The following is a 24670-nucleotide window of genomic DNA, read 5'->3' as shown; positions in this document are numbered from 1 at the left end:
GATACTATTTAAGGCATTTTGTCATTGTGCATAGTAACAGGTCCTCCAACACTTTGTTGTGTTGCGGAAAAATCTCTGGGGGCTTCCCTGGTGGTCCAGTGGTTAAGACTCTGCATTACCAATGCAGGGCGCCCGGGTTCCATCCCTGGTCAGGGAACTAGATCCCGTATGCCTCAGCTAAAGATCCCGCATGCCGCAACTAAGACCCAGTGCCGCCAAATAAATAAATACTAAAAAAAAAAAAAAAAAAGAAACCATCTGTATATTAAAAAAAAGAAGAAGAAGAAAAAGAAAAATCTCTGGAAGTAGTTGGTGGTGAGCTCTGGCCTTCAGGCCATGGCTGAGCTGTGGGACCCGTGGCCAGCCAGCCTACCCCTCTGTAATCACTTCGAATCTCAGTGTCTTCATCTGTAAAATGGAAACACTAGCACCTCGCTAAGTTGGTTTTAAGGAAAATGAGAAATGTATGTGGACCATAAAGCATTGTTGAAATCCTTAGGTTCCTAATGGTTATTGTACGATTTTTATTTGGCTTAAAACTTTTTACCTGTATTCTCAGGATTTAAAAAATTAGGGCATGTCTTAGGAATTCCCTGGCAGTCCAGTGGTTAGGGCTCACGCTTTCACTGCTGTGGGCCCGGGTTCAATCCCTGGTTGGGGAACTAAGATCCTGCAAGCCCTGGGGCGGAAAAAAAAAACAACTGGGCATGTCTATACGTCTACTGTTTTTGCATCTGATGACGTCAATTGCATGGGCTATCCTATGGGGACGATTGTAAACCACCGTTTTAGTAATATTTTTAAGGAAAATACAATGACTCATGAATACACGTGTTAGGCGTTTCTTCTTTGTTCACTTGGCTCTGGATACACTGGCCTTTGAACCACGGGGCCTTCTCACTTGCCTCCCCTACCTTTTGCTCACATACCCCTTGCTGACATCTTAGATCTCAGCTTTACCTTTACTTCCTCAGAGAAACCTTCACGACACCCTGGCCTAGGTCATGGCCCTCTGTTTGTTGTCATTTGCTGTGTGTATTCCTTCTTCGTGACAGTTTCCATAGCTGCAATTCAGTAATTATTTATTTAAATGTCTGCCCTCTTCCCCGAGAAGGACACATTGTCGCTTAGATATGTATTCCAGCCAAATATGCATAACTTGTGAATAATCACAAGGAAACATTATTTTAAAGTAAAAAATATTTTTCAGAGGGCTGTCTGCCTTCCACAGTAGTTTGTAAGCTCAAAGTGTCTGGGACCACACCTGACTTAGTCGTCGTGAAATCTCAAACAGGCCTGGAATGATGGGTGTTGTGTATCATGCCTATGCCTGGTTTTTCAGAAGAGTGAACGAATGCATGAATGGTGTGTACCTTTATCCAGATACAGAGTCCTATCTGCTTGCTCATAGCTCCTTGTATCTCTTGTAAGATAGCTGGATCATTCAGACAAAAAAAAAAAAAAAAAAAAAAAGACTTAAATCTTCACTGTCACCAGCCCTCCATTTCTCTGTATTTCTCCTCTTAATGATTTATATTCTCGAACTTACAGTATCATTTCTAAATTGGTTGTGAAGATTGAAATTAAGTTTACATGGTTCTGTCTTCCCCGTAGCTACTACAGAAGAATGGTCAGCTGTCCACTGTGAACGGCTTAGCTGAGCAAGGAGAGCTCGGCCTCCAGGAGGGAGCCCTGAATGGCCAGGCGGAGGAAGTCACTGTCACAGATGGTAAGTCACCTTGCCGGGGGCTGGGCAGAACCGGGGGCTGGAGAACAAACAACACCTGCAATCCCCGCAGAACAATAAAAACAGGCCTGGGTAGAATGGGCACTGTCATCCTACCTGGGGGTGGGTGATGTTGACAACAAAAGCAATCAATTGATTGCAGAAAGAAGTATTTACCTGGCCATTTGCATAGCCCCGTGGGAGCTTATAGTAACGCTTGGGTATCGGAAGTGAAGTTGTTTTTCCTTTTTCTCAGGCATCCTTACCTGAAACTTCATGATCTTTTTGTTGTTGTTGTTATTGTTGCCTTATTCCAACTACTTGTCTGATGTCGAATGTGAATTCTTGTTGGAAATGCTGAAGTCTTGGTTGCTTTCAGAGTCAGTATCTCTCACTCTAGAGTAGCCTACTGGCCTTGCGAAGAATTTTCTGGTAGTGTACATTTCAAGGTGCATACATCTTTGCCCAAACTATGGTATGCTGCATGTGTTATAGCTCTTGAGCCCAGAGATCCTCAAGAGGTGGTTATTGGAAAGCACATCTGTGACCACGCTATCACTGGTTTGATTTCAGCCCATGGAGGGGCTGGGGACTACACCTGGGGGTCAGAATCAAGCACCTTGACAAGTAGGTCTCTTGCGAAGGCCACGTGTTGGAGAAGAACCTTCCTCTGTTCCTGTTTCTTTTTTTTTTTTTTTTTTTTTTTTTAAATATTTATTTATTTATTTGGTTGCACCGGGTCTTAGTTGTGGAAGGCGGGCTCTTTATTTGTGGCTCACGGGCTCCTTAGTTGCGGCATGTGGGCTCCTTAGTTGCAGCAGGCGGGCTCCTTAGTTGCAGCAGGCGGGCTCCTTAGTTGTGGCATGCAAACTCAGTTGCGGCATGCATGTGGGATCTAGTTCCCTGACCAGGGATCGAACCCGGGCCCCCTGCTTTGGGAGCGCAGAGTCTTATCCACTGTGCCACTGGGGAAGTCCCAAAAATTTATTTATTTATTTATTTATTTTTGGCTGTGTTGGGCCATTTCTGTGTGAGGGCTTTCTCTAGTTGCGGCGAGCAGGGGCCACTCTTCATCGCGGTGCGTGGGCCTCTCACTGTTGCGGCCTCTCTTGTTGGGGAGCACAGGCTCCAGATGCACGGGCTCAGTAGTTGTGGCTCACGGGCCCAGTTGCTCTGCGGCACGTGGGATCCTCCCAGACCAGGGCTCGAACCCGTGTCCCCTGCATTGGCAGGCAGATTCTCAACCACTGCGCCACCAGGGAAGCCCCTTCTGTTCCTGTTTCTTGTCTCGTTGTTCCATTTAGTCATAAAGGAATCATTTAACCACTGCTGTTGAAGAGGCTCAGAATGATCATTTTCCATACAGTGAACTCAAGCTTACATGTAATGTGAATAAGACAAATGAAGGGAAAGTCTTGTGAAAGGAGACTGGCCATTGCCTCGTTGAGATGAGATTCTTCTAACATGTGGAACCTGTTTCTCCTCGTGTTCAATGCCCCTGTGGAGCTGCTGCAAGCAGGGGGCTGCTTTTGAAGTTGGTGGGAATCCTGATCTTTCTATAGCACCACAGGCACCATATAAAGCTAGAAATACATACAGCCTCACAGAAAGAGGATCTGCACGACCTAGTGCGAGAGTTTCAAATAATTTCTACCAAAGTAATTGGAACGGCCCCAACTCAAATTCCAGAGTCCCACGCTCTGTCCTTCCCATGATAACTTTTGAATCAAATCAAGCCACAGCCGTTTCGGAGCCTTCCATGGATGGGCAAGCCACCGTGCCCTGTGCTTCAGGGAGGATGAAGAAAGCTAAGAAACGGCCCATCAGGGGAGACAAGCTAGTCTATGGAAGGCTCCCTAAGATGAAAGTAAGGGGGACTTCCCGGGCGGTCCAGTGGTTAAGACTCCAGGCTTCCAGTGCAGGGGGCACGGGTTTGATCCCTGGTCAGTTTGATCCCACATGCTGCATGGCCAAAAAAAAAAAAAAAAAAAGGTTAAGACAAGGCAACATGTTGATTATCTAATGAATTTTGCAAGAGATGAGAGCTGCTCAGAGTTCTGGAGGAACCCTCGTTTGAGGTCAGGGGGTGGGATAAGGTCTGGGGACTGAGGGGAGGTTAGGTTTAGATTTGTTGGGACAGGGGCTGCCAGCCGAAGGGAGGAGAATAAGAACAGCCAGCACTTCACAAGCTTTTATTATGGGTCCTGGAACTGTGCCTTTTGTGCGGTATGGCCTCTAGCAGTAACCCCGTGAGACAGGTCCTATCTCGATTGAAACCCAGATCAGCAGATTTCCAAGCACGAGCTCTCACCCGCTGTGTGGGGCACGTCCACAGGCTTGCCCACTGGGATGGCATCGTCTGAGCAAGGGGTAGAATGAAAACCCAGAAGGGAAAATGCGCTGGGTTGGAGGGCTCTTCTGAAAGGCGAGTGGCTTCAGAAAGTATTTTGGCAATGTGGGATCACTGAAATATGCCCCCAAGGGAGTGTCGGGCCAGGCCTTTTTATCAGATCTGGTGTGGAGTGTTGATAAGAGAAGGGAGGGGCTTCAGTCGATGCCCTTGTTTCCATACAATCCTAGGTAGCGTGGAAATCCTGTCTAATCTGTGGCCTGTTTACCAGAGATCCGCTGGCTAGGAGATCCGCTGGCTATCTTCGTTTAGTCCAGATGTAGTTTCTTTCACTTTTCAGCCATGTGTTTAAACACTGATTTTTACGGAAAGTGACTCTGTTCCCACCCTGTGATTATTCCATTGTCTCCCTGAGCCCACCATGGCCTTGGGGGTCTGAGCAAATACTGATGCCTCTCGCAGGAAGAGTGGTAATTAATATACCTTGTCCTTCACAGATCCTGAAAAGGCCTGGGGGCCTAGAAAGGACCCCCATGTGGCCCAGGGCTGCAGAGGCCACCCCCCAGAGGCATTTCTGGAGGCTCTGCCTTTGGGCTGAGCTTTTACTGTTTTAAGCAGAACTGTTATTGCTTTGGCTTGTTAGGGTGTCTCTGAGGCAGCCTGGTACACTTGTTTTTATTATTTTTTCTTTTCCTATTTTGTCTGCCTAGCAATGCAAATGCAGAAAATTCTTTATGTTAAATTATTAAACAGTATATTTTCATGCTTTTCTTTTGACATAGGTGATAACCTGTAGTTAGATTTTATGTATTTCCAGGAATCCGTGTTCTACATGGCAGCTTACTGTAATGTAAATGAAGGCATAATTTGGTATGTAATGCTTATTTGTAGGATTTGGTGGGCCTTTGTTTCTACTCTTGCCCACTTCAGTAAGGAAAGCTCTGAGCCATCCTGGTCCCTGGGAGGATTGGCCAGCAGTGGAATTTGGTCCTGCCATAGGTGGATCCTTGGATGGGAGAAAACTATAAATGAGGGGCCTTCCTGCTCGAGGGCTTTTAATTTAAAGTGACAGACAATATTTAGACAAATGTAGAATGCAAAATATTCTTCTACCTTGACTTGCTCTCTTTCTGAAACCAGAAATACTGGTAATTCAGAACCAATCCTCTTCCTATAGTGAAAATGAAATCCTATTTCCTTGTAAACTTTCTTTAAATGACAGAAAAAGGGACCTGCTTACTAAATATTTTCAAAACTATGCAGTAGGGGTCAGATATATAGATAGATAGATAGATACATACATACACACACACACATACACACACACACACACACACACATATATATCTATATATATAGATATATACACACACGTGTGTGTGTGTGTTTTGGAGGGAGTTTGAAGATCATATAATTTCAGGGGCCATCTTTTAGAGAGTATACAGTCAGGCATGAAAACAAATATTTATTAAAATGAAAAAAAAAGAATTCACAACAAATTACTTTAGCCTTGGAGTTAGTCCCTTTTTTCTGAGTTCTTTTTAGGCGATTTATCATTTATCACAATGCTTATACAGAAATACAGCCTTTTCCCAACCAGAAAGTTCTATCCAGCCATGCCATGCCAGCATTCACAGGGGCTGCACAAGTGCCATTAGTTTTGTGGAAAATCTGCTTCTGCTGATTTTAATCTCTTCTGCTGGAAAGATTAATAAAAAAGAAGACCCCTCCCAACCCAGATTATCGTTTGTTTTATAGTCTATCGTTTATATGGTTTTCTATGAGTTTCTATGGGTGCCTGAACAAGAATGATTTTTAAAACATTATATCTCAGTCCGGGTCCAACTTTAGATTTCAAATTTTTGCAAATTAAAACTTTTAGATTTTTCTTTTTTTGATTCAGTCTTAATATCTGTTGGGCAGATTATTTTCTTTCCAAACAGATGGGGAAATTAAGTATTACAAAATCAAAAAACATAAGACCTCTTTTTTAAAAAAATTAATTTATTTGTTTATTTTTGGCTGGTTTGGGTCTTCGTTGCTGCACATGGGCTTTCTCTAGTTGCCGCGAGCTGGGGCTACTCTTCATTTTGGTGCGTGGGCTTCTCATTGAGGTGACTTCTCTTGTTGTGGAGCATGGACTCTAGGAGCACGGGCTTCAGTAGTTGTGGCATGCGGGCTCAGTAGTTGTGGTGCACGGGCTTAGTTGCTCTGTGGCATGTGGGATCTTCCTGGACCAGGGCTTGAACCCGTGTCCCTTGCATTGGCAGGTGGATTCTTAACCACTGCGCCACCAGGGAAGTCCCGAGACCTCTTTATTTTGATAATAACATATTTGTTAAAGTGCCTACCGAACTCATTGCCATATACGAGTTAATCATGTGACTGTGATCTTAGTACATTTGAATATATCATTTACAAGGCAGTTATTTTTGGGGTTCTTTGAGATTTGTCTTTCTGCAGAGTAGCTACAGCAAACATTGTAAAGCCTGTGAATGTTATGTTTTCTCCATCCTTCACAGGTCACATTTGCTTGTGTGAAACAAACACACAATGGTGGTCCTCTCCTTGGTTTTTGAATTTTTGTCCACATATGCCTTATACTATTTGCATACCCAGAGTGAGGGCATTTACACCAGCAGCTGCAGCTGGGAGCTCTGCCCTTGGCATTTGCTACTCTGGGGTCAGCCGCAAGTATCAGCCAGCAAACCGGGGGAACAGACTTTGCTCTGCTGAGCAGCATGGTGATGGTGAGGAGGCCGCTTAAGGAACTACGCACGTGAATCCCTGCACGTGATTTCTCTGACCTGGGAGGCGAGCCTGGAAAACATCCTCTCACCCCCAAGAAGAAATACCCGCCACGCCAAAAAAATCTTGTCACTTAAAGCAGAAGTCTTTGAGAGAGTGTGTTCCTTATCCTTCTCAAGGTTCTAGTCTTCTACGTCCTGATATTTTCCCTGCAGATACAGTAACAAAAATGGAGGATCCGTTGCTCAGTTATCTAGAAGCTGAATCTGCAGCACTGTGGAGAATTTCATGTTTCTAATGGTGCTGAATGTCACTGTCTTGGCCTTTATTGAATTTGCTGTTTGAACCTGGCAGCTTCTGGTGTACAGTGCCTTTGGGATATGGGAAGGCCGGAGATTACTGCCAAGCGATCACAGCCCTCCCCGTGGATCTTGTTACCTTACAGAAAATCCATTCGGAAGTTACAAGTTGTTCTTCTTTGCTTTTTGATCATTTAATAACTTTATGTGAAGAATGAGTACCCCAAGTGCTGCTCTAGGTTTCTGTTAAAAGATGACCCTCCGAAATACTTGTTTTTCTGTGATACAGTTTTCCCAACTGGGAAGAAATGTTATTATGAGTCAATCCCTTTTCTCCTTCAATTTGTGACATAATTGGTACCTTGTTAGTATTCTCATGAAGACATGTGTGTTGCACAAATACTACCCTCCATGCCTCCTTTATTTTTCTCTACATCAGTTGTCAACATTTGGTGTTTAGTATGCCTGTCTCTTACCTCCCACCTCTGCTAAAATATAAGAACCATGAGAGCAGACATTTCTTGGGATGGGGGGTCGGGGTGGGATCTTTATGTTTCAGTGTTGAATCCCCTGAGCCTAGAACAGTGTCTGACACATAGTAAGTGCTCAAAAAAAAAATATTTGAACAAGTGAAGACACAGTTTTAAGTTAGAGTTAACAATATTACATTTTCACTCATATGGGAGAGGAGGATCTGTTGGCTTTTCCCTTTATATCAATTCATTCCCTATGTAAATACCAGAGCTTTCTAGATGTATCCAAGGCTCCCTTTCCTTTGTTGCATCAGCACTGACAAAGCTGGTACTTTTCAGTGCTGGGCTCTCACAGGTGCCCACTATTGGTTATCCAGGTGTTGTTGCCTGGAAACATGAAATCAGACCCTGACCTGCCTGCAACTAAATAAGAACGCCCAGTGATGCTATGAAATATGAAGGCTGGATAGACAGAGAGGGGTCTCCCTTCCAACGCTCTGGTACTTCAAATACAATATTAATACATGACATTTTCTCAAGCTGTATCCTGTTTTGTAATGTTTTGAAACTCTCACAAAATAGGCCTTGAACTTAGGCAAAAGTCCTACAGTCTGCACTTTCTGGGAACTGGTTTTAATTCAGTCCTCTGCTCCACAGCAATATTTTTAGCGTGCCTCTCTGAAATTAGTTATGTCATTGACAAATTTCTGGTACAAATACTCTACTGCTTTCATCTTTAAAGAAACACAGATTTATTTTTCAGTAACTAACATCCAAGCTATATAGAGCTTTCTTCCCTCTGAAGTCTATTTAAGTCTGACAGTGCAATGAACCTTTACTTTTGGTCTAACTTGAAAATTTGGGGTGGGCTGCGTGAAGGAAGAAGGAGTAAGGCTTCTATCCACCCTCCCTCCCTTTTATAATCAGTTAATTCCAGGAGAGTAAAACACGGGCGAGACTGCCTTTCTCAGTGTTTTTCTGTGTGACCTTGAATACATCCCTTTATCTCATTGAGCAGCAGTTTTCATCTGTAAAATGAACATCCTCGTCCGTCTCTGAAATTCTGTGACTGAGTCCCATCAGCAGTACTGGTAATATAGGCATTACAAAGCCAATGATGGATTAACTGTTGAAGATATGCAAGTGACTTTAGGCAGGTGGGAATCTACTTGGCAATTTCATTATGCCTTTTTATAAAAACACTTTTATGTTTTTTCTTTTTAGTTTGATCTTAAAAGCCATCTTCTAGATTTGAACTTTTTACTTTAATGAACAAAAAATTCAAAAGGGGGACTTCCCTGGTGGTGCAGTGGTTTAGAATCCGCCTGCCAATGCAGGGGACACGGGTTCGAGCCCTGGTCCGGGAAGATCCCACATGCCGCAGAGCAACTAAGCCCGTGCGCCACAACTACCTAGCCTGCGCTCTAGAGCCTGCGAGCCACAACTACTGAAGCCCACGTGCCACAGCTACTGAAGCTCACGCGCCTAGAGCCCGTGCTCCGCAACAAGAGAAGCCACTGCAGTGAGAAGCCCGCACACCGCAACGAAGAGTAGCCCCCGCTCACCACAACTAGAGAAAGCTCACGCACAGCAACGAAGACCCAATGCAGCCAAAAATAAGTAAATTAAAAAAAAAAAAGTTCAGGATGGGAAAACATTCAAGAATGTCTCCATATGTAATTATTTAGGTATGAAAGAAAGATAAGGAGCTTCATAAATGTGGCCACAAAGTAACGTTTTTCTCCCCCTACATGGGAGGAGATCAGAATCATGTAATTAGGGGTTGGTTCTGGCCCAGAATGAGTGCAAGATGTTGATAAATGCCCTAAAGACTGTCAGTTAATCTTAAATTACTGCAAAGACTTACCTATAAATGGCTGTAATTTTGAGGCTACTCCAGGGCACCCATGAATAGGATGGATGCTCTGGCCCACTTGAGGAGGAGCCTAGGTAAGATGGCCTATAGCTTGTCCAAGTAACATACCAAGATTCAGACCCTTTCCCTTGGAGGGCTCGAGGCAGTTAATGGTTTTCTAATGGTAACTAAGCCAAGAAAGGAAACATTAAATTTAGCATTTTATTTATTTAATAAAAATTCTTTAGGGGACTTCCCAGGCTGTCCAGTGGTTAAGACTCCATGCTTCCACTGCAGGACGTACGGGTTCAATCCCTGTTGGGGGAAATAAGATTCCGTGTGCTGCGTGGCGCAGCCAAAAAAAAAAAAAAAAAAAATTTAGGTTTTTGACATTTAGGTCTGAAAGACGTTCTTAAAACAGCTCCAGTTTCACCTAATACAGCAACCCCCAAATGGTCCTGGCAATGTATATTCTAGAGCACAATGTCCCTATATTATATGAAAGGATGCTTTGATAACATAAATCCTCTGATCTTTATTTGTATATGTCTCTGGAAGGTATATTCTCTGAGCTTAAGTTCTACAACTTTTTAGCCTATCAATTGAGTCTTATTCTTGAGCACCATACTTTGAATTTTTACAAACTGTTTTTGTAATTAATGTGTCGGTACAATGTGATATCAAGTAGTCCCCCCTGCTCCCCAGTTAACAATGCATGCGTTAGTTATTTTGGTGAAAACTGATATATGCTGGATTGAATTAATTGAATGAACTGGTTGCTTTAATGTGTCTTAAACCGGACATGCAGTATTTAGACTGACACCAAGTACCAGGAAGTTATCCTGCTGTATTAGTTTGCTCGGGCTGCCATAATAATATATCACAGAATGGGTGGCTTGAATATCAGAAATTTATTTTCTCACCAAGATCAAGGTGCCCTCAGGTTTAGTTTCTCTGAGGCCTCTTCTTGGCTTGTGGATGCCGGCTTCTCGCTGTGTCCACAAGCCTCTTCTTGGCTTGTGGATGCCGGCTTCTCGGTGTGTCCTCACTGTGTCCTCACCACTGGACCGCCAGGGAATTCCCATGACCTTGGAGTTTATGCAATAAATTGTGGTGAGCAGGACTATGTTTTCCGGAGGGATTAGAAGTAAGTTCTGTCATCCAGAATTTGGTCTCTCCTCTGTGTGTGCCCATCCCTGGTGTCTCTGTGTGTCCTAATCCCCTTCTATAAGGCACCAGTCAGAGTGGATTCGGGTCCACCCTTACAGTCTCATTTTAACTTAGTCACCTCTTTAGAAACTTTCTCTCCAAATACAGCTACGTTCTTATGTGCTGGGGCTTAGAGCTTCAACATACAAATTTGGAGAGGATGCAGTCCAGCCCGGGACACCTGCCTTTATGATTGTCAGCTGGAAAGCCAGGTTTGGGACCAGGAAGCCTCCGTGGGAAGGAACTCTGAGGCTGTCTACGCCAGGCTCCTGCCCCCACTCAGAAGGCTCTTGTGCTTAAACACGGGAAGGTTTGGGGAGTTTCTCCATAAAAGGAAACCTGTTATTCCACTGGAGTGAGAATATGCCTCCTCCAGCTGCTCCCTGCTTCTGGTGCTGCCTTCTGGGACTACATAGAACAAACTCACCTCCCTTTTCCACATCGCGGCCCTCTAAGTATTTGAAAACATTTATCGTGTCTTTCCTTTCATCTTTTCTCTTCTGAGCAGAACCGCCCCAGAGAAGACAAGCTGTCTCACATTCAAAGAAAAATGCCAGGGCTGATATATATATTTCAGATATGGATGTGCTTGATGGAAGCTTGCCAAGCATAACGGGGTTTTAATTTCAATATTCCCACTTTTAAAGAAGCGTTTATTTCTCAGACTCTTTAAAACACGAGAACAGCTTAGTTTGCTTTAAACCAAGGATTACGTACTGAAAGAATTGATTGGAGGAGAGAAGTAAATTGATTCAGAAGTATATAAAGGAGTTCCCCTATCAAGGATGTTGCTAAAGGAACTACTGCCAAATAGAATGAAGACGATAGAAGAAAATATCCATGCACGTTGGTATTTCTAACGCTGGAATCCTTAGTCACCCTTTTGGTACTTCATCCAACATGATCATAAGCAGATGACAGCCTTTACATGATAACAGTAGCTAGAGATAAGAATAAGAGAAATCCCACTTTTCAAGTCATTGTTAGTTGTAAATAAAGTGGAAGGTCGAAAAGGTCTCCTTAGCAGAGCCACGGTTTGCCCCTAAGCAGCCTCTTGCAGAGCCCCCGGGATTCACCTCAAGCTCTGTGGCCTCACTTAGTAAGCTCAGTGTACGGAAATGTGATGTCTTCCTCACGCTTGTCAAATCTTGGCCCTGACCGTTCCCCCAGTTGTGTTAATTTCTTTTCTTTTTTTTTTTTTTAAATGGTAGGTTTCTGCTTTTAAGATTTATTTATTTTTTTATTGATTGATTGATTGGTCACTATGTTGGGTCTTCGTTTCTGTGCTAGGACTTTCTCCAGTTGTGGCAAGCGGGGGCCACTCTTCATCGCGGTGCGCGGGCCTCTCACTGTCGTGGCCTCTCTTGTTGCGAAGCACAGGCTCCAGACGCGCAGGCTCAGTAGTTGTGGCTCACGGGCCTAGTTGCTCCGTGGCATGTGGGATCTTCCCAGACCAGGGCTCGAACCCGTGTCCCCTGCATTAGCAGGCAGATTCTCAACCACTGCGCCACCAGGGAAGCCCCAGTTGTGTTAATTTCTGATCAGTGTTCTAACACAGTAGGATTCTATCAATGTCATCTTGATAAATGTATTACTATTGGCATCTGATGCTATTCTGATCTTAATCCCTCGGATAGCTCATTATCTCACGGAGTTCGGAAGATCTAACAATGATGGATCTTCATGTGAATCCACTTATTCAACATGCTGGGTTCGTGTGACCTCTTTCCGTCTAGAAACCCATGCACTTCATTTGTAGGAAGTTATGTCTTCCATTTCCCTCTTTTTCTTTGCTCTCTTTTCGAGATTACTATTATTCAGATTTCAGAACTTCTAGAATGGTTCTAAGTAAAACTTTTTTTTTCTCTAGTTTGTATCTCTTTACTCTTGGAGAACGTCCTCGAGAATAGATTTCATCTTGTCACTATATTTTTAATTTCTAAGAACTGATTTTTTTGTTCTAAACATTCATTCCTTTTTTTTTTTTTTTTTTTTTTTTTGGACTGTGCTGAGTGGCTTGCGGGATCTTAGTTCCCCGACCAGGGAGATTGAAACTGGGCCCTCAGCAGTGAAAGCTGGGAGTCCTAACCACTGGACCGCCAGGGAATTCCCATGACCTTGGAGTTTATGCAATAAATTTTGGTGAGCAGGACTATGTTTTCTGGAGGGATTAGAAGTAAATTCTGTCATCCAGAATTTGGTCTTTGTCTAGGCAGTGAATTCTACCTTGACTTTAAAAAAAGATGTACTTTTAACGATCACACTCTAGATTTGTAGAAAAGTTGTCTTTACAAGTAAATTTTAATTCACGTGACTACAGGTTAAATAAATTTATTACTCCTGCAAGTGTAAATTTTTGCTTTGCAATTATTTTTGAAGCCAGTCTAAATATACTAGCTGACCTTTTAAGTAAAAAAAAAGAAAAGAAAAGTCATTTTAAGCACTTTATCCATTGTGTATGATTACAGTAAAAGTTGCTGGGAAAATAATAGATTCGAATATATTAACTCAAATTAAGACATAATGAAAGAGACAGATGTACCAATTAAATCTATCGATGGCAATTTAATTCCTTGCCACTTAGAGACCAGCAGGAACTCATGTGTAGTCATACCAAGTTAGGTTTATTTAGCCTGCTGCACCAAGGGAGGATTCTAGCATGGGTGGCTCAGTAATGGAGTAATGTGGGAGGTGGGAGGACTTTATTATAGGATTTGGGCTTATGCTGGATGATTCTGAGACAACAAAGGAGTCATCTCTAGATTGGATGCTGAAGTAAGGGCAGTTCTGTGATTGGATAGCTTGGTTGTTTCTGTCCAGGAGGCAAGGAGATGGAAGCAGGGCTAGAATTGTCATTGCAGGGGACTTCCCTGGCGGTCCAGTGGTTAAGACTCCGCGCTTCCAATGCAGGGGGTGCAGGTTGCACCCCTGGTCGGGGAACTAAGATCCCACATGAATTGTCATTGGGAAATGAGTTAGCATAAAGGAGGGATGTTCAGTTATTTTTGTAGTTTTAGAAGTTGTGCTCTGGCCATATGTGGCTGTTGAGCCCTTGGAATGTGGCTGATCCTATTTGAGGTGTGTTCTACATGTGAAATAGTACAAAAAAGGAATGTAAAATATTTCCCTAATAATTTTTCTTATTGAGCACCTATTGACGTAACTGGACATACTGGGTTTGGTAAAATATATTAAAATTAACCTCAAGTGTTTATTTTTATTCTTTTTAATGTGACTACCGGAAAATTTAAAGTCGGGAATTCCCTGGCAGCCCAGTGGTTAGGACTTGGCGCTTTCCCTGCCCGGGAGGCCACTAAGATCCTGCAAGTCATGCTGGGCACCCAAAAAAAGAAAGAAAATTTGAAGTCTTGCATGTGGCTTGCTGACGGGTTCACATCACAATTCGGATGGGCGGCTGTGGAATGTCAGTGGGTCTTGGGTAGGTAATTATCATTATTTCTTCCCAGCGTGAACCTTCAGCTGGCCCCTCGCTCCCACTCCTTTTGAGAAAGACTTCAGACAAATCAAAGATTGTCTCATTCTCTTCCGAAAAATCGAGAGGGAGCCTCAAGTTAATTACTTTTAGTGCAAGATGATGCTTCTCTTATTAGGATGCATTTCTGAGAAACTGATGATAAAAGGCATTCTTGCTCTTTATAGAAGTATTTTTCAAAGGACTTTTTAAAATGAGGCTTAACTATATTTAAAGCAGTATTTCTCAACCTTCTTTTCATTACCGCTGCCCTGCCCCACTGAGTCTTTTCAGACATTTTTTTCCCTAACGGTACCCACCCCCCGCCTAAAATTTTAATAGAAGAGATATACTGTATATCAGTTTATGTAATATCTATATCTATATCTATCTAAGTATGTATGTATGTATATATATACATATACATACACACACACACACATATATATATATATATAAAATCTGTGCTTCATATATAAAGAGTAAGATGAACCATGAACTAATTTTTACCCCATGGGGGAATGTATAGTTTAAAGTAAGCACAAGAGCTAACATTTATTATGCTTTTAGAGTACACTCAGTAGTGCTGAGGCTAACCTTTATTTGCACCTCAGAATAACATTAGCATGGGTGGTGTATTTATTCTCCCGTCAGTTGAAGCCCAGAGATTTAAAAGAATATTTTACCCCGGCCACATTGCTATCAGAAGAACCAGAACTACAACTAGTTTTTCAACACTTTGGAATCTTTTTTAGACTAAACCAAAGATGAGAGTTCAGAGTCCTAAGAGGAATAGAAGAGTTGAACACAAGGCACTCAGGAAAGAATTTGAAATCTATGCAAATACTTGACCAAATTTGGTAATGAAACACCTTTTTGCTTACTTCCTAATTTTTAAAAGATCACACTTTGACTTTAATCTGCTTTCAGCTTGCTAGTTTATATATTCCATGATTGGGAATTGATCATGGTTTAGACTGCCTTGCATTTTTAATGGAAAATCGGAGGTATTGCTCTAATGTTCAAAGTCCGGCAGTGCTGGACCACCCCGTGCAACCCCAAGCTGGATGTCAAATGTGCCTGCAATTCTAACCGTGAAAGTAACAGAGGTTGTTGTAGAAGATGTGTAAAGTGTAGGAAAATATCAGGGCAGAAATTGCCCATAATTCCACTATGGTTGGCTTTTGTTAGTTTTCTTTCTGGGCTCTTTTTTTCCTTATCCTCACATATGTGCAGATATATATGCATTTTAGAAAGCAAAGCTAAAATTATGTTGAATATATAGTTTATATACTGAACAAAGAGGTGTGTGGCTTTCTCTATCAATGTAAGCATTTCTCCATGTCATTAACTGCTGCAAACATGTTGTTTTGCCAGATAGTCCAATGAAGAGTTAAATGTACTATTTTCCTAGTATTGGGACACTTAGGTTCTTTAAATATTATATGTCCCAAGCAGTTAAATTTTCATACGTAAATCTATACTTTCATTTGGTGTAGCTAATAAAAGCAGAACTGCCAAAGCAAAAAATATAAAAACATGTGAACTCAATAAGAGGAGAAATAAACTTATTCTGCATCACTTTTATTACTTGGATTGAGTTTTTTAATAATTTTCCCCTTGCCTGGTTTTTTTTTTCTTTTTTTCTTTTTTTTGGATAAATTATCTTAAGTGACTTTTAAATCCCCGTTAGCTTTTCTATTGTATTACAATAGTCCCTTTGAGGAGCTAGTCTTCAGATTACTTGTCTTGAGGATTTTGAATCAAAATAACCATGTCTACACAAACATGTCCAACTCAACTGGACCGTAAAATCCAATTAGCTGGTATTTGTCTGTGTTCATAGCAGAGCAGCAGAGACTTGAAAATACACTGAGCCCAGGAGAACCTGCCCAATGCATTTAATTCAGTGTATATATTCATCTTCTTCATGGTTATTAGTTTGCAGCAGCTTCTAACTCAACCTGAGATTCTCTCTGAAGTATTTTAAAGGAGTAACAGTGCATAGATGCTCCTTTAGATCTCACCTGCCCTTTCCAGCCAGAGGAAAAGTGACCTCACTGGGTTTGGGTTTATTTTCCTCCGAGCGTAAAACTGGGGTGAAAAGAAAACGGAAGGATGGGGTGATGGGCGGGGGCTGGATTTGGTGTGAGTCCAAGTCGACAGTTCCCGATGATGCTCAATTTTGGGTTAAATACTCACGCCTCCTTGGAAGAAGTTAATGAGGGCTTCCCTGGTGGCGCAGTGGTTGAGAATCTGCCTGCCAATGCAGGGGACACGGGTTCGAGCCCTGGTCTGGGAGGATCCCACATGCCGCGGAGCAAGTAGGCCCGTGAGCCACAACTACTGAGCCTGCGCGTCTGGAGCCTGTGCTCCGCAACAAGAGAGGCCGCGATAGTGAGAGGCCCGCGCACCGCGATGAAGAGTGGCCCCCGCTCGCCGCAACTAGAGAAAGCCCTCGCACAGAAACGAAGACCCAACACAGCCAAAAATAAATAAATAAATAAATAAATGTGAAACCTTTAAAAAAAGAAGAAGAAGTTAATGAACATCGTGTCAGTACTGACCCTGGTGTCTTGGTCCTTGTCTTTATTGCAGCGTTTCGTCCACTAGTCCAGCCTCCCCTGACTGCCAGGCTTCCTCAGCTCTCATCCTGAGTCACCACTTTGTGAGTTGTGTCTGACTGTTTCCACTGTTTCCATCTCCTAATCCTCTCCACTTTGGACTTCTGATGGCATTTTCTCCTTGATGGCCGCTAATCTCTGTCCATTGTCAGAGCCCTTCTTCAGATTCCTCTTCCTCAGGGTTCCAGACCTTTGACTTCACCTGCCTCATGCCATTCCGATGATCTCAGAGATGCACGTGGCTGCTGCTGCCTTCCTTCATCCAACAGTGGGTGATGTAACTTTTGACTCCTTCCTCTCCTTGGTCACCACGGTTTCCATCAATTTTATTTCTAGAACATCTTCCTCCTTGTCATTACTGCCTGGTTACTTTTTCTAAATCACAGTTCAAATTTTGTGCCACCAACTCTGCTCTAAAACCTCCAATGGTTCCCTGCAGCCTCCAAAACTCATACAAAATTCTTTTTTTTTTTTTTCTTAAAAAAACAGCTTTAATGAAATATTCACATACCATGCAATTGATCCATTTAAAGTATAATGTCTGGAACTTCCCTGGTGGCGCAGTGGTTAAGAATCCGCCTGCCAATGCAGGGGACACGGGTTCGAGCCCTGGTCCGGGAAGATCCCACATGCCGCAGAGCAGCTAAGCCCGTGAGCCACAACTACTGAGCCTGCAAGCCACAACTATTGAGCCCACGTGTCACAACTACTGACGCCTGAGCACCTAGAGCCCGTGCTTCACAACAAGAGACGCCACCACAATGAGAAGCCCGCGCACCGCATCGAAGAGTAACCCCCGCTCGCCGCAACTAGAAAAAGCCTGCACGCAGCAATGAAGACCCAATGCAGCCAAAAAAAAAAAAAAAGTATACATGTCAGTGGTTTTTAGTATATTCACAGAATTGTACCACCATCACCACAGTCAATTTTAGCACATTTTCATTTCCTCGTAAAGAACCCCCTTACCTGTTAGTGGTCTTTCCAACTCTTCAGTTCTGAGTAACCGCTAGTGCACTTTATGTCTTTATAGATTTGCCTGTTCCTAATGGAATTAAATAATATGTCACTGTGTGCTCTTTTGTGACTAGCTTCTTTCACTTAGCAATATTTTTTCAGTGGTTCTCCATGTTATAACATGTATAAGTAGTTCATTTCTTTTTGTTCCTGAATAATGTTCCATTGGAAAGAGAAAACCAGATTTTATTCTTCCATGCATCAGTTGATGGACATTTGGATTGCTTCTACTTTTATGCCTGCTATAAATAATGCTGCTACCAATACTCTTGTACAAGTTTTTGTGTGGACGTAGGTTTTCACTTTTCTTGGGTATATATCTAGGAGTGGAATTCCTGGGTCATACGGTAAATCTATGTTTAACATTTTGAGGAATCGCCAGACTGTTTTCCAAAGCAGCTGCACCTTTTACATTCCCACTACCAACGTATGAGGGTCCAGTTTCTCCTTTCTTTGTTATATTGTCTGTCTTTTTGATTACCGCCATCCTAGTGAGTGTGAATTGATATCTCATCGTGGGGTTTGATTTGCATTTTCCTAATGGCTCACGATGTTGAGCATCTTTTCACGTGCTCCTCGGCCATTTGTGTTACCTGCCTTAGAGGAACGTCTACTCAGATCCTTCCTCCTTTCTTTTTTTGGCCACGCTGCACAGCTTGTGGGATCTTAGTTCCCTGACCAGGGATTGAACCTGGGCCACGGCAGTAAAAGCGCTGGGTCCTAACCACTGGACCGCTGAGGAATTCCTGATCCACTTTTAAACTGGGTTATTTGTTACAAAGTTCTTAAGATGTCATTCAAAGCCCTTCATAACCTGGCCTCCAATGTAATCTTTCTTGTCTCATTTCCAGTTATCACCTCTGTCCCTCCCTTCTCCTGGTCTCCCCGAGTAGACTCTGAGCCTGTAGCTATAAAGAACTCACTTATATTCCCTAAATGTTGTGTTCCGGCATGCCTTTCCGCATGCCATTCCCTCTGTGGGACTGCCTTCCTCTGGGCCTCAGGTAGGGCTATCCCCTCACATCCCCCATCCTTTCAGAGGCTAGCAGAGATGTTACCTGAGGTGGGTGAAACTGGAGCGTGCCTACTTCTTCCTTTGGGTGTGTCTACCACCCAAGACTGAGCTCCCCGAGGTCAAGGACAGTATCCAATTGTATCCCTAGGGGCTTAGCATAATTAACGTGGAGCAAAAACTTGGTAAATATTTTTGAATGAACCATGAAGTTTTGGGAAAACACTTTTTTTGTCATCCACCCATTTATGATATTGGTAAACATTTTCCCATCATTCTTGCTTTGGTGATGACGTCTTCCTCTAAAAATTCTGATGTAACAAAAACAAGCAAACAGGGAATGAAAGTAGTAAGCAAAGAAAGTTGCCTGCATTGTACACTGACCTCAAGTCTGATCTTTACTCCAGCTTTTATCCTGATGACCTTTCTTTGTAAATCCAAGACACACAGCGGCTTATCGGGTAGCCGCGCCACATGCCCTGTCCTTGATTACTCTTCAAGGTGGATGGAGGTCAAAGGAGGACTCTCTGCTAAGAGAGGCAACAACTTGCCACGTGATCCCTTGCTCTGCCTCCTGGTTTAAACCACCACTCCAAGAATATCAAACGGGCTGTGTCACTGTCTTCACCAATGTCTTGAAAAGAAACAGAAAGTTTATGCACCAAAGCTGAATAGCGATACATTTACCTTTTTAAATGTTGTTGTTTTTTAATTTTATTTTTTATTTATTTATTTTTGGCTGCCTTGGGTCTTCGTTGCTGCACACAGGCTTTCTCTAGTTGCGGCGAGCTGGGGCTACTCTTCATTGCGGTGCGCGGGCTTCAGTAGTTGTGGCTCACAGGCTCTGGGCACGCAGGCTCAGTAGTTGTGGTGCACGGGCTTAGTTGCTCTGCAGCATGTGGGATCTTCCGGGACCAGGGCTCGAACCCGTGTCCCCTGCATTGGCAGGCGGGTTCTCAACCACTGCGCCACCAGGGAAGCCCTGGACCTTGCATTTGTAACTAGTGATGTTTCTTCCATTCAGCTCAGGCGAACAGCTGATGCCTGTCCTATTGTTAGAATTTGGACTTTTAGAAAGGAAAGGAGCTGGTGGCACAGCCAAGCAAGGTGAGAGTCAACAGATGCACCCAGAACTTGAATATGTGTATTTGAGGTGGCACTGGATGATAGCCATCTGCGGTCCCCAACTGCTGGTGCCGAGAAATGATGCAGAGCTGGGAGGTCAGATCCCGGAGGTAGCCCAGGCCGATACACACGCTTGGGAAGGCTGTAGACCACTCATTTAATGTAGAGTGGTCTACATTAAATGAAGCCTTCAGGGTCGGCTTTATCCATGATTTGCACAGCTAGGGCTCTCGAGGGTTGGGGGTGAGGTGGCAGAAGAGAGGAATGTGGAGCTGCCCAGACCCCTTAACTCTATGGACTGCACAGGGGCCATTAGCTCCAGCAACGTTTCACACACACCAGACCCTCACTGTTACTGAAGCAATTTGTGAACCAAAGTGAAGACTCTACTAGGGAAGATAAAGGTTAGGAAACTGCTAAGTGGCTCACTCTGGGAATCAGCTCCCAGGCCTCAGGACAAGGCACATCACTCCCTGTTCCCATTTGGATGTATGGCCAGGCTGGGTGTTCGCCGGAACATGAGGGAAATCCAGTCTATGGAGGCTGAAGCTGATTTCTGTAACAAGGTCTGGTTGCCAGCAACGGTGCCGCCTTAACCTTGCTCGGTGTAGGCCTGATAGGGTGCGTAGCGCCCCCTGGTGGCCAGAGGGAGCAACTACGTGCCATGCCAGCCAACACGTCTGTCTTCATTAGCATTTTCTTTTCTTTTCTTTTCTTTTTTTTTTAATTCTTGGCCGCGTTGGGTCTTCATTGCTGCTCGCGGGCCTTCTCTAGTTGCAGCAAGTGGGGACTACTCTTCGTCGCGGTGCGCAGGCTTCTCATTGCGGTGGCTTCTCTTGTTGCGGAGAAGGGGGCTCTAGGCGTGCTGGCTTCAGTAGTTGTGGCACGTGGGAGTAGTGTGGCTCGCGGGCTCTAGAGCGCAGGCTCAGTAGTTGTGGCGCACGGGCTTAGTTGCTCCGTGGCATGTGGGATCTTCCCGGACCAGGGCTCGAACCCGTGTCCCCTGCATTGGCAGACGGATTCTTAACCACTGCACCACCAGGGAAGCCCTTATTAGCCTTTCTTGATAATTCTGTTCCCCTCCCCCCTCCTCTTTCCTGTGCCCACTCTGGTCTACTTCAAGCCCCCCACCTTCCTCCCTGCCCCCGAGCAATGATGAACAAAATCTTCACTGCCTGAAGAAAAGAAGCAATAGTAAAGCCTTTCTTTTGTTTACTTAGGGGGAGAGCCTGTGCTAATGGGGTCAGACAGGCAAGGCATGAAGTGATAAAAAGGATGAAAAAAGAAACAAACCCAGGAGGGCCTAAATGGAAATAGTGTGTCAAAATCGTAAGAACCCCCCCAACTTTTCACTTATCCTGTGTCTTTATATAGAACAAATCTGAAGTTTCAGTGAAAAAAAGATTTACAAATTTAGGGCTGCTCGAAAATTTCTGAACTTTAAATGTCGGCTCTGACTGATTTTCATGCTGTGTGCCTGTATGTTAGAGATGCCATAGTGTCTCTAAATTGGAATACGGCATAGTTTGATCTGAAAGTTTAACTAACTTCTACCACGGCTTGGCGGGGGGCGGGGAACCGACGTAAGGCTCTAGTACTTGGACTTCGAAAAAGTTGCCTGGACCAAGTGTTGAAGACACATGTTCGCCTTATAACAGCCCTTCTCAGAGAGTTCAGGAAACAGGACAGCTGAGGGTTGCCAACCCCAGATCAGTGCAGAGTGTGTGCCTGTGTGAGAAGCAGATGGTGAAAATATAAAATGCTATAGGTGCTAAAAAGGAAACTGCATTTTTGCACCTCATCAGCCTCTAAACAAGCATAAGGGTACAGAACACAGTCTTTTTTTTTAAATGGCAGTGGAATTTAATATCTGTGTGGTTATTTCCTTTAAGTAATATTAAGAGCTAAGAGACAGAGAAGTAAATCGGTGCCAGGAATGAAGTAACGGTTTAGATAAAATGCCGCTGACTCTGGTCTTATTCATCCCAGCAACTCGGAAACCCTCCCTGGGTGTCTCTGCAGAGCCTTACTGACCACGAACGGAGGCCAGCTACGGGGAGGGCTCCTCTCCTTTAAAGCGAAACACATGACTGGAGAGCGCCGAGCCCAGCCCCGGGCCCCCAGCCCGCCGGCCCGGATGGGTGGGTGGGTCCTCGCATAATTAGCCAGGGAAACGCAGCCTCCGTCCGCTTCTGGCTGCAGCTCCGCAGGCACCTCTGGGTCTCCCTGATCTTCCGAGGGTGGCCTGGCGCTTCGTTCTTGCCGATCACAGCGTAGACGGCCGGGGGGGGGCGGGGGGCGGGGCGCCGGCAAGACCCCGTGCGGCTCCAGCCAACCGCCCGAAGAGGCCGAGGGCGGCAGCTCTTCCCGCTCGGAGGTGCGCCGTCCAAGATGCTGGGGATCATCGCCATCACAGGTAAGGCGGAAGCCGGGTCAGCTGTGTCCTGCCTCCGTGGCAGGTGGAGGAACCTGCATTTGGACATGGGCGGGTCGGGGGCCGCAGGGCAGCGGCTGGACATCCTGATGGGCATTTAACGCTCTCACTGTGCTGACTTTTTGATCAGAAGATCGTTCTCTTTTCGGCTCAGCAGGCACCCAGCAAACCCAACGTTTTCTTTTTGCCTCTGCAGGAATCTTCCTGACCCGGGCCCAGGGGAGACCTGGAATGCATTTTGTGAGGGGTTGCACCTCTTCCCCTGGTGGAGGGGAACGACAACCCCACCCCAACAGATGCATGTTAGATTGGGGTGAATTTGAAAGTAGGTTGTGAAAGCCTAATTGCTTGCTATAGTCATTAAAAAAAGGTAAATTCATGTTGTTGAGAAATTGCCGTATTTGACATTTTGACCTGCTTATTAGGAACTGGCAATGAAGGTACACTTGGCCATTTAGGGGATGAAAATATTAGCTGTGGTTTGTGTGGTGGTTTTTCTTGGGGGGGGGTGAAGTAGAAAGGGATAGCTTTATTGCTTTGCCAGGCAAAAGGGGACACAGCAGGTCTTGCCTTGAAAAATTGTGTCCCAACGCGGGACACAGAATTTGATGAGGAGCTTTATAAGGATACTTCAGGGGCGGGGTTGCTGACAAGATTAGGGTGTGTGCAGGGTCTCAGGTGGTTGGTCTCCTGATCTTGAGGAGCTTCTCTGGTCCCTTGAATCTTGCCTCAGATGGTTTCTTGGCTGCTCCTTCCTTGATTAGCAACTGTTCGAATCCACCCGTTGGAACTCAGGGAAGGTCATGGAGGCTGGAGTCTTGCCTGGTGTCAGGGCTTAATGAAGCTCAGGTTCTTGATGTCTCATCGCAGAAGGAATCCAGTGAGAGACAAAGTGATAGGCACGAAGCGGATTTATTCAGAGGGAAACACACTCTACAGGACAGAGTGTGGCCCATCTCAGAAGGTGAGAAAGGCCTGTGTGGTGGTTTTAATAAAGCCATAGTTACTGTGAAACTGGTGACTAACAGGCTACAGTATTTGGGCAGTGAATAATAAAAATGTATGATCTTAAGCTTGCTTTCTAGAAATCTGGCTGTTGAGTGTGAATGATAATATTTAATACCTACCTCCAGCAAATTAGTTACAGGTATCAAACTTGTGGAATGTACTCAGAGCTCCTCTTGCTTGTCATTTGATCTTCTAATGCTAATGTACTGCAGCCTGAATCCTTAGGAACATGCCTGTTTTCTCCTCCTTTCTGCCTTTTGCCCTCATCAAAATTAAACTCCATTTGCTAATTTAGGTTTATAAGACCAGCTCTTCTCTGAATATTTGAGATCTTTGTTCTCCAAAAAGTGCAGTATAGAATTTCTAGGACTTGAAATTTTTCTCCGTATCTCTCACTTCCTATAGATAAGCTTGTTTACTTTGAAATTTCCTTAAAATTCCTTCCCCAAGTTAACTCGACTTGCCTTTCTACCCTGTATGTAGCGTGAAAATTTACATGATACCTAGAAAGTATTATTAGACTACACAAAACTTAAAAATTAAAAACACAAAATTCATTTTTTTCCCAGATCATTAATTTTTCTATGAATGAGACATAAAATGCTCAACCCTGAGAGAGCCTGCCTGGGAGTGTGGTTTGTGGGGTGTCACAGCTGGGGGTGGGGCTTCTATGATGATGACTTTTTCCGGGTGCTTTTTGTGTACAGTATGATCTTTATTATATTCACTATTTGATGAGTTTATCACATGCTCAGTTTCTTATGGGAAAGGAAGGTGGGCCTTTTTAAGCAGAAGTTGAGTTAACAAACTTGGGATACTTGGGGGCTTTAAAAAATTGGTTCAGATAATCCTAATGGGATGCTAAATGAATGGAAACAGTTGCAAGGACTGTCTAATCTTTAAGGCAACTTTAAATAATTGGATCAATTGCTTTCTGAGTTTTACTTTTATTACAATGTTGATATGAAGGATGTGGCAAAATGTTGTTTTTTCCTGGTAAAAAGAAAGTGTGCAGAAAATCTTAAACTCCAAAAAGTTTATCGCAAATAAACATTTCATAATGGAAGGAGTAAAAATTAAAAAGGAGTTTCAACCGTCTTTTTTTTTTTTTTCTTCTGCAAGTTATTCTGATGAGGAAGATTTACAATCAATGGTCTTTAAATAACTGGTCAGAATCTTGAAAAGAAATGAAGGCTTTTAAAATTGGCATTCAGGAGTAATTGAATAGCAAAGGTTTTTTGTAACTTTGGGATTGCTCATTTAAATAATGTAGGAGAGGGACTTCCCTGATGGTTCAGTGGTTAAGACCCCGCGCTGCCAA

At 43.8% G+C, this 24670-nt stretch overlaps 1 protein-coding gene and 1 non-coding gene across 3 annotated transcripts in view; both read left to right on the top strand.

The window, feature by feature from the left end:
* Positions 1 to 24670, top strand: part of AKAP12 (A-kinase anchoring protein 12) — a 100747-nt gene that overhangs the window by 54267 nt on the left and 21810 nt on the right. Inside the window, exon 2 of one of the 2 annotated variants that reach the window (XM_059940984.1) lies at positions 1615 to 1729. In XM_059940984.1, coding sequence (XP_059796967.1) covers positions 1615 to 1729 — 115 coding nt within the window. Of the gene's footprint in view, positions 1 to 1614; positions 1730 to 22209; positions 22324 to 24670 lie in introns of those variants that run through there. The other variant, XM_059940985.1, reaches the window with a different exon arrangement.
* Positions 85 to 157, top strand: TRNAG-ACC (transfer RNA glycine (anticodon ACC)). Its single transcript has one exon. It is a non-coding gene; the product is annotated as a tRNA-Gly (tRNA).

Source organism: Balaenoptera ricei, chromosome 12, assembly GCF_028023285.1.
Source record: "Balaenoptera ricei isolate mBalRic1 chromosome 12, mBalRic1.hap2, whole genome shotgun sequence".
NCBI classification, from domain to species: domain Eukaryota; kingdom Metazoa; phylum Chordata; class Mammalia; order Artiodactyla; family Balaenopteridae; genus Balaenoptera; species Balaenoptera ricei.
The sequence above is the reverse complement of the archived record's forward strand: the minus strand, read 5'-3'. Positions and strand labels throughout refer to the sequence as shown.